The following is a 10,157-nucleotide window of genomic DNA, read 5'->3' as shown; positions in this document are numbered from 1 at the left end:
AAAAATATGGTAAATTGCTTGGGTTTCTAGGAAATAACTACAACAGCCAGATAAGCCCTCTTAAATCAGTGCCCTGCCCTTTCACATTGTAAATTTGTTTTTTTGGGCAATACAAAAGAATTATGGAAAGGAAAGTTCCAAGTGCAAAGCACAAAATGGAATCTGTTCAATCAGAATTTATTTTGTTCTTCAGCTATTTATTACATATATAGTTATCCATTTGTTGTAACTTTCCGCTGAGCAATTGACTCCCATTAAAAGAATGTGTTTTTTGTCTGATGAACATTACAACAAGTCATTATGACTGTCTTATAGGTTATAATCTGAATTTCAAGTCACAATAAAACCCATTTTTTTCGTGACATTTTTGCACATTCCTTGCCTACAACAAATGTATGTACTAACAACGAAACAGACCCGCATATTACATATAATTAGATATGCTTTGACAGGTACTTATTGTCCTCTTGGAGACTGTGAGGAATAAGTGCTCGACAATTATAATGAATCTAATTTTACAGCAATTACAATCAATAATGTAACCGCATTTTCTGAAGCTGTCAGCATTATGGCGTGTACTGGTAAACTCAATTAGATTATTTCATCCCTGTGGTTAAAGTGTTTCAGAGCATGAAACCAAAATGTTTGTGTTTAAACAAATAAATCTTTGCTGTCTCCTCTACAAAAATCTTTCAATAAAGGCTCTACTGTGTATTTGTGTTTTGTGAACACAGTCAATGTAATACAGGCTTCCCGGTCTCCAAATGATAATTTCATGGAGGCAGTTATGCAATCCATAGATAAGCGAGGGTCAGTCACAAGCCCTGGTTAAATAATTCAGGAGGGCACTGATTACAGTTACATCATGCAAGATTGTCTGAAGTCCCTTGGGTGCTCTTATTTCAAGTGCTTTGTACTTTGCCATGAATTTGATGGGGCTCTACAGCACTGGTAGGCTACCTAATCCTTAGCGCCTCCAGTAAAGCCATTGATATTTTCAATTGATGGTGGTTTCTAATATGCCATTAATATTATTACTATTATTATTATTAATAATAATTTAATTCGGTATTTATATAACGCCAACATTTTATACAGCACTGTACATCAAATAGGGTCCATTAACCCCCCTAGCGGTCTAATTCTGTCCAAATTTCAATGCAAAAACCATTACAATTTTTTTGCATAGAAATTTATTTTACATTGTAGGTTATAATTCTCAGGCATAACTCCCCAAAAATGTCCTATAGGTAATAATTGTAATTAATTTAATATTAAATTTAAAAAACGTACAATAACATTTATAATATATATTTAATTATATATATATTATATGAAGATTTCTTTGTATTGGGGGCATCTGGGGTTGTTTGGTCAAGTCAAGGTTCAGAAACATTATTTGCCCACAAAATGAGGTCAGCTGACTACCTGAATATACTGCATGGCCAGGCTTTTACCTTCTATAGATTTTTCTTCCATCATATTCCAAGATGACAGTGGCAGGATTCATCAGAGTCAAACTGTGAAAGAATCCTTCATGGACCATGAGACATGCAGGGTATAGCAACCAAAGAGTCCAGACCTTAAACCCACTGAGAAATTTTGATATGTGCTGGAGAAATCTTTACTCAGCAGTCTGATTCTACCATCAACAGATGGGGGGGGGATAATGCAACTTTGGACAGAAATAAAAGTTTTGACATTGAATAAGTTTATCAAAAAGATATCAGGGTGAATTTGTATTGTAATCAAAGCTACAGGCAGTTCAATTAAATATTAGAGTGTGTGACCTTTATTTCGGTCAGGCAGTGCATTTCCTACTAATCAGTCCTAAAAATGGGCTTTGAACTTTCCTTTCTTTTCTATGCACCAAGAGCTGATCTGAGATCCCCTAGTTACCCTACTGCTAAGTATTATTTCCCAAGGGGGTAAATTGTGCTGTAAAATACTAGCTTGTCTGGGTGTGTCACATAACAGGAGGTTTTTAATAAAAAGTTTACTCACTATTCACTTGATAGGTAGGTACAGGTTGTCTTTTTAATATTTTTTGCTTGGATTTTGCAGTGGACAACAGTGACAATGTGACTTAAAAATGAAGAATAGTCAGGGGGACATAGGGAGGTGCAAAGCGCGCCATTGCATGAAGGCCCTGGAGTATAATTTAACCAGCTAGGTATCAACTTTATTTGTAAGTTTTTTTGCACAGGTTCCATATGGAGGTTTAATTATAATTATTGAGCGATGAAGGAAAAGCTACTGTTGTACTCTTTTTATGGAAAACATAATACTTTGCAAAATAGTATTTGGGAACATAAACAAAGTTGTCTCCAAACCATTACAGTTTTCATTACAATAGGGAAGGCATTATATACTACTGGTATGTCTTTCTTTCATCATTCTTTTTGTATTAGCAACACATTTGACTTTGTTTTGCCCTTCCCTGTATATTCTGATCCTGTTCTGATATTATCAGTGGTCAGAATGTACTTGGACAGTTCCCTGGTGTAAGATTATATCTGTAAAAATCACTGGGTGGTAACTTGCATTGATTTCAGCCCAATATACATGTTTTTATTATTAGTTTGGTTTCCTAGGTAACCTCTGGTAAGTGGCAATATTTTAATAGTGACTTTTCTGCAGTTTGGACTGCTGCCCTTATAAGAAAGTGATATATGCTGGACTTTTCTATGTGAGGAGAGAAAAGGAAGTTGTCTGAAGTGAGAGAAAGAAGAAGGCATCCATAGTCTGAAGAGAAGGAATTACCAGGAGGGCAAGCAGAGGAGGAAAATAATTCTTGTGTGGCAAAGTATGCTGTCACAGTGGTTACATTCACTTTTATTCTGCTAAGGGACAGAGGACAAAAACTGGTGACTCTTCATTAGCAGCAGTGGTGAAGAACCAGCAGCCATCTTGAAAGACTAGGACTATGTACACACGTCAGATGATTCTCGTCTCAGGGCTAGTATCGGACAGGAATCTGGCATGTGTACAGTGGCCATCCAACGTCCATCCAGGCGGATCCATGAACAACTTTTAGGATATGTAATATTGTGTATGCTCTTATACAAGTTTATTTCTCATGCTGAACCTTTGTAATGTGACAATATTGTCTGTCTGTTGTTGGAATATGTTTAAATAAAGTTTAACTTGGTTGTTCTTCTCAGTGAGAGACTTCCTGAGGAAGAGAAGCATGGTGTCTGTGTGGTGTTCCTACTCTGTATATGTAAAGCAGAAGTTCACAAGATAAGAAAACAATATTATACCGGTTTTCCCATCTCTTGGCAACAATGGTCGCAATGCCAGTGAAGGGGAGAGAGTGCAGTGCTCTATCATGCATCTTTCAGTCTGTTTGAAAGATCTTTTCCAATAACAAAAAAATCTAACGTGTGTGTAGCCTAAGACTCATACCACTGTCCAGTATGTTTTACCCTTCCTAGCGGTAACCCCGAGTGTGACTCGGGGTAGAAAAAAGTTGCTAAAAGCGGTAACTCCGAGTCACACTCGGGGTAGGTAAACCTATGGGAAGGTTAGTAAAATTTTGTATTATTATTATTAACCTCCTGGCCGTTTGACTGATGTCTAGATTCCTGTACCAAAAGCGGTACACTGTTTTTCATGAAATTTTTTTTTTTTAATTGTAGACCTGTAACATACAGAAATATGTCCGAACAAGGGTCTAGTAGATATCATGAATATAAAAGAAGTTTGAAACACACAATCATGTACAAAAAAAAATACTTTTAATAAAATTAAATAAAAAACACAAAAATCAGTTTAAACAAGAATACATAAATAAATCAAAAATACTGAAAATGCAATAATTCGGTATACTGTATAGTAATATATTTTTCTAAAACACCTCCCTAGTGTGGTAATTATTTTGTATTGGATTGGATACAGGACTTTGTATTGAATCCAATACAAAATATTTTAATTTCCCACTACGACCCCCATCGACGGGCGCATGCACGGACATCGTCAGAAATCGCAGAGGGACGCATAAAAAAAACTTTAAAAAAAAATCATCTTTAAAAAAATAGTGTATAATGTAATGTAATGTACAGTAGCTTATATAATATTTATATAATACAATTATATATATATTATAAAAAGATTTCTTTGTATTGGACTCAATACAGCTTTTTTGTATTGAGCTCAATACAAAGTTTTTTGAATTTCCCGCCCTGCCTCCCGCACCGACGTATGCAGCGACGTCACCGGGAAACCCCGGAGATCGTCACTGCACTCGCCGGGAGAAGAAGGAAGACAGAAGATGTGTCCGGAGGAGCTGCGGGGACCGGGTAAGTATATTCTTACAGTTGTAATCCGATTGTCATACAATGTATGACAATAGGATTGCAATATAACGTTTGTTTAACCACCTATAAATTTATTATTTTTACATGATTTTGTGTTTCAAACTTTATTATATTCATACTATTATGTTATACTGTAAAATACATTTTCATTAAAAAAAATGTACCGTTCTTAGACATATAAAACCGGACAGAAATGAACCGCTAGGGAAGTTAATAGCTAGCTGTATTGTGGACTGGATTAGTTTGGTTTTCTGATCTACAGTTCACTAATTGTATGCTATTGTTTTAGCAATTCATCCTATTGTTGTTTAGGAGTAATGAATACCTTCACTGCATGCTACTCTATATCAAGAATTGTTGCCCTTGTAGCTGTTTTATCTGTGTTCTTGAGTGCAGGTTTCTGATCGAATCACTGGAATCCCTGGAACTGGGTCTGATTTATTAAAGCTCTTGAAGGCTGAGGAAGACTACCATGGGTGAACCTGTGCCATCCAGCAAAGCTGCAGGCTAGGCAGATATAAAAAAAATAAAATAAAATAAACCAAAATATTTTGATCTGGTATCAGTCTTTTTCACTTTATGTACAGCAATGTAGAGTGTGACTGGAAGCAGTACAAGGAGCAATAGCCTGAAATAGGTTACATGATGCAGGCTATCAGACTGGGGATATCAAGTAGTAGATTTAAAGTAATGCAGGAGAAATCTTTATTTTAACCCCCCTAACGTCCCAATTCTGTCCGTATTTCTATTCTATTTCTATTTCCCTGGCCCACTCTTTTACTCTTTTATTCATTGGAATTTGGTTCTTTCAACCAGGAAGACTCCACATTTCCACAGTTCCCTGTTTTCTGAAGGCTATGCACAGCACCTTGCCAGACCCTTTTGCTAGTTATGGGTTTCCTGCATTGCAAGTGACTTAATAATGATGTCACCTTATCTAAAATCAGTTTCAAAATAAACATGGAAAGTATTTATTTTATAATTTTATTGGTATGTTAATGTGGGGAGAAAGAAGAAACCACGCAAGGGTGGGGACATTAGGTTGTGAGCCCCTTTGAGAGACAGATAGTGAAATGACTATAGACTTTGTACAGCACTGCGTAATATATGGGCACTAAATAAATACTGTGTAATAATATTATTAAGGGAAATACAGCAACATATTAAACTTCATTAGCTTTTATTTTTAATGAGTTTATCATTTTGTTGGAGTTCTTCTTTAACTCACTTATTCTATAAACACCACGTGTTAATGATATATTAAACAAAGTGGAGTTACCCTTTTAGCTTCTCAGAGATGTTCTAATACCTGAAGGTTCATGCTTTAATGATGTATCTGTAATCAAGTGAACTTTGAAGTACATGGCAAGTTATCTACAGAGATATTATTCTTTATACACCTCTATGCATTTGTACATATACATTAATTATATGTTTATGTCAATATTAGTTTATTTATTTATTACCACCAGATGTATTTTATAGCTCTGGAGTACCAATCTGTATTGAACATGTTATATGGTGTCACATGCACTAGGCTGCTACTGGAAGTGATTCCTGACACTGTTTTCATCTTTCACATTAGGTGAACATCTTTGTGGACCTCTCTGGTAGCAAGGGGGTTAAGGTCAAGTAAAGCATTTCCTTCTATTGTCAATTGAACAGAGTCATAGATCCCTCCTGTATGGTCCCTCCCTGGCCTCCCTCCCCTTTCCTCTTCTCTCACTCTCTCTGTTCTTCAGGCTGCTGCTACTCTCACTCTCTCCAGCTGCTGCATAGTGGATCTTGTGATGTTTCAAACTGCACTGCTGAGCCACATCCTCTGACCATGATTTCCCAGCCATAGGACTGCATGAACACTGGTGAGTGCCCCCATACATTCTATACATAACCACTTACAGCACATCATCTGCTGTTGCAATAATATAGATCCATGATTCTTCTCTTGAGCTCTTTCCAGTATTTTTTGTTGTGTTCTTACAGAAGCCAAAAATCCCTGACCAACAGCCAAATTTTTATGGAGGAATATATCACAACCCACACCCTCTACATGAACCATAAATACAATCTGCTATCTCTAAAAGTTGGTCATGCTGCAAACTTTGTACAAAGTGTTTATCAGTTTAGGAAACACTCCTCTGCAACATGATGGACCTGTTCCCATTTACAACCTAAAAGGAGGTTCATGTAGTTCAGATTTCCTCTGCCAGGAATTTGTTTATCTTCCTGTAAAATAATCTTACACATTTTAACCTGTGGGCGCTTTCTAGGAATTTTTACTGATTGTCACATGGGTAAAACAATATCCAAGATAAGCAATTAATAAAAATGATTTAAATGACTGCAAATTGTTTTAAACCGCCTTATAACAAATTATGGTATCATGCTATGTGTATGCCACTGCTGGCTTTTTGTAGGTGTGTGTTTATTATATTGACATATTAGATTGTATCAATTAATGCATACACCTATGTGATGTAAGGTTTATTCATTAGGTTTAGGGTTTGCTTTGTGGGGATTTGGATTTGTATGTTCTTGTTTTTGCAGAACAAGGTTCCATGTATTTATGGAATACAGTTTTTGTAAAATGAATACATATGTACATCAGCATGTGTTTTTTATGATATGTTTATTATGTGATAACTTTCATTTTAAAGATCAAGGTGTAAAAGATTGGAGAATAGAATTAATACAAATAAGGAATATTTTAATGCAATTTGAAATGAAAAGGTTACAGACACAGAAATGCACAATTTATAGAAAGATGCAATGTAAATGGTCCTTATTCTATGATAAACTTGAAAAGTTAGGTTTCATTAGTTTTGTTGAAGTTAGTATCTGACATGTTGCTATAGGTAACTGCACATTTGGCAGCTTTTAGTGCAGTTCTGATTTTTAAAGGTCTCGTGTAAATCTGCAGTGTTCATCTGTGTTTTATTTGTTATCCTTCTATGCTAATTGAACTCAATTTATTATTTTGCAAGTGCAAATGTTATCCTTCCTCCACTTGATGCATGGCGGTATTTCACAGTGGGGCAGTTGACGGGACCACAGAATGGTCATGTCACATGACTTTTTTTGTAAATCATGTGACAGGAAGTAACTTTATTTTCTTCCCACCAGGTGTATATTATTGGTATTACATTATATAAAATCTCTCTGGCATTAAAGGGAGCCTGGAATAAGTTCTCACTACTTTCTTCTCCTTCTGCCAGCTTCTTGGTTCTCATGCTGATCAGCTGTAGTGAATCACTGACTTCACTCTGCCTTTGCTTGCTGCTTGCTTGATGTGGGCAACTGGCGCAGCCAGTTAGCTGGAACTTTAAGAAGCAGATCAGTTTTTGCATGCTCTCATCTAACTCATCTAAACAGATTCCTTTTAAGTGCGCACAGGATTTTTTTATGTGGAGTCATTTTGTATCAACATATTTGATTGTTGGAAGGGGTCAAAACTGCTCTATAATGTAAAACCAGCGTGCAAGGTGCAACTTCAAAAACCTGCAGGACTAAAGTTTATAGTCTTCCAAATAAAATACCCGGTGATGTCACTTTACCCATTGCAATGATGTCATCATCTGAAGTCCAAGTGGCAAATGTCCCAGCAGCTTGTCATTAGAACAGGCCAAAGCAGAATAAATCCAAGATGTACCACTCCCCTCTGCTAATGCAGACATTTATTATGGCTTACTCACTGTACTGTACCTATAAAGGAGCAGCATTGCCACTCTAGGACAGGACTTCATAATTCCTCCCCTATTCTTCTTCTCTACACCATTGGAGGTAGGTTTTTTAGTCCACAATGACAGCTGGGATCAGTGGTAACAGTGCAGCAACAGCTGAGAGTACAGATATGAGGTTCAGGTCCAATTATGCAATGGGTTAGATCTAAATTTCCACCATTTGTCATTTGCCATTTCCAAGAATCTGAGCAGCCAACTTCAAAGAATGTTAATCAAACCCTTCACAAATCAAGTTTGCCCATTTCTAGTTATTAGTTCACAGAATTGCAAGATCTGCAAGTTTTTTTATACTTATTAAACATATATAACAAAACACATTCTATGGTATATTTAGCATACCAAGAGGGATCAAATGAGTGGAGTTCATTGCTGGGTTTTACATGCACTTTGATTTTTGCATTCTTGCAAAGAATCTCTTTAAGGCCTGGTCCACACAGTTTGCTTTTACAAAGCATTAACAAGGTTTTTAGGAAGATTTATAAGCTTTTTTGATGTCTTTATGTTACCCCTTAGTTTGGGGATCATATTGGAGTTGTTGACTGGCAGTTTGTACAAGGTGCTAGCAAGCTTCACAAGACTTTTAGAAAGCTTCAGCACCACTTGAAACTTGTTGAAAGCCTGGTAACAGCAACAGTCAACATGTTTATCAACCTCCAACTGCAGCTATTGGGTGCTTTAAGGGTTTTAAGAAAGTTGCCTAAAATATTCTGACTTGACTACCGTAAGGTGACTTCTGATGTATTGCTATGGCTTATTGTATATGACCTCCTAATATTTTATATTATCAGTGTGTGGATTCCTCCAATCAAACCCAACAACATGAAGCAGTATTGTCATTTTATTTATTTTGATACAAGTATCATTGTCATAGTTTCTTTACATGTGTAGACTTTTATTTATGACGACTAGTGTTGCCTAAGAAGAATAAACTTCTAATTTCATAGTGTTGTGTCTGCTGCTTTTCTTAGCCAGGAATTTGCTCAGTTTTTATGGAGAATTGGAAAATACTTTGTGTAAAAAAATGAGCAGGGAAGTTGGGAACTAGAGTGAGGTAATTATCTTGTGTTTGTGGAAATGTCTTGCTAGCCTTCTGGCATCAGACACATGAGAGAGTCATAACCCTGGACTGCTGTGGCTCTTCAGCATCTCTGACTCATTTCTGCTGAGGAAGCAGACAATACTCATGTCAAAGAGGAGGGGGCCATAATTAAAACACTTGTACTTTGTTTTTTTAGTATTTGAAAAATGGATCTCTCACTCTGTGACCATGTACCATCATCATTACATTACAAGATCTTAGTATCGCCTATTAAAAAAGCTAAGGTGATATGCATTATGCAGTAATGAAAGTAATCAGCCCAATATTTTTCACTTTTTCAGGTCATTTAAAGACAAATTATAGCTACAGTTTATTTTGTAATTACAGCCATTGTAAAACGAAATTCTGCAATACTTACCGCCTCTTCATTGATGCCTCCTGCACACATACCACATTGTGATCCAGCTACAGTCCAATCACAGGATGAATGATGGTCTGTTTTACCCAATTCCTATTAGTGCAGGGCATCCAAGACTTGTCCCCTGGGGGTGTTTCATCAATTAGCCTCGGACACTCAATAACAATTAAGGGGACAGCTCTCATTAGAACAGAATATTACTCACAACATTAAAAGAGCAACCTGTGACTTTACTTAAGAAGACTATATATATATATAATTAAATATTTATATCTATATATATATATATATATATATATATCATCTTGCAAATTGATATAATTTGAAATACTGTTGCATACTGAGACTTCATTTCTTACTACAACTGCCTAATCAGCGGGTTATAACTAAAGGTAATGGTTATTGGTTAAGAATTTTTTTTTTAAAACTGGTATTACAATTCAAAGAACATTTTCTGTTGACTATGGTACTGCAATTTTTACTTAACACCCAACTCCAGGTTTCCTACCAAAATTTTTGTTTTTTTTTCTAAAAGATTTTTTTTTCTAAAAGTGGAATAGGGCTTTTGAGCATTAATGCATCTTCAGTTGGTATCCATTAATTGGTTTTATTAATATTGAAATAGAAAAATGCACCAACTA

The 10,157-nt window shown here is 35.9% G+C and overlaps 1 protein-coding gene across 2 annotated transcripts in view; it reads left to right on the top strand.

Annotated features, from left to right (window-relative positions):
• The first annotated feature begins 6,055 nt into the window (after positions 1 to 6,055).
• The window catches only part of HDAC7 (histone deacetylase 7), a 185,341-nt gene continuing 181,239 nt past the window's right edge, over positions 6,056 to 10,157 (top strand). The window contains exon 1 of one of the 2 annotated variants that reach the window (XM_072406607.1): positions 6,056 to 6,181. Coding sequence is in view for 1 of the 2 variants with exons in the window: in XM_072406597.1 (XP_072262698.1) it covers positions 6,172 to 6,181 (10 nt within the window). In the remaining variant the exon portion in view is untranslated. The remainder of the gene's footprint in view (positions 6,182 to 10,157) is intronic. The other variant, XM_072406597.1, reaches the window with a different exon arrangement.

This window comes from Pyxicephalus adspersus, chromosome 1 (genome assembly GCF_032062135.1).
Source record: "Pyxicephalus adspersus chromosome 1, UCB_Pads_2.0, whole genome shotgun sequence".
Lineage (NCBI taxonomy): Eukaryota > Metazoa > Chordata > Amphibia > Anura > Pyxicephalidae > Pyxicephalus > Pyxicephalus adspersus.
Note: the sequence above shows the minus strand (reverse complement) of the source record. Positions and strands in the feature narration are given on the sequence as shown.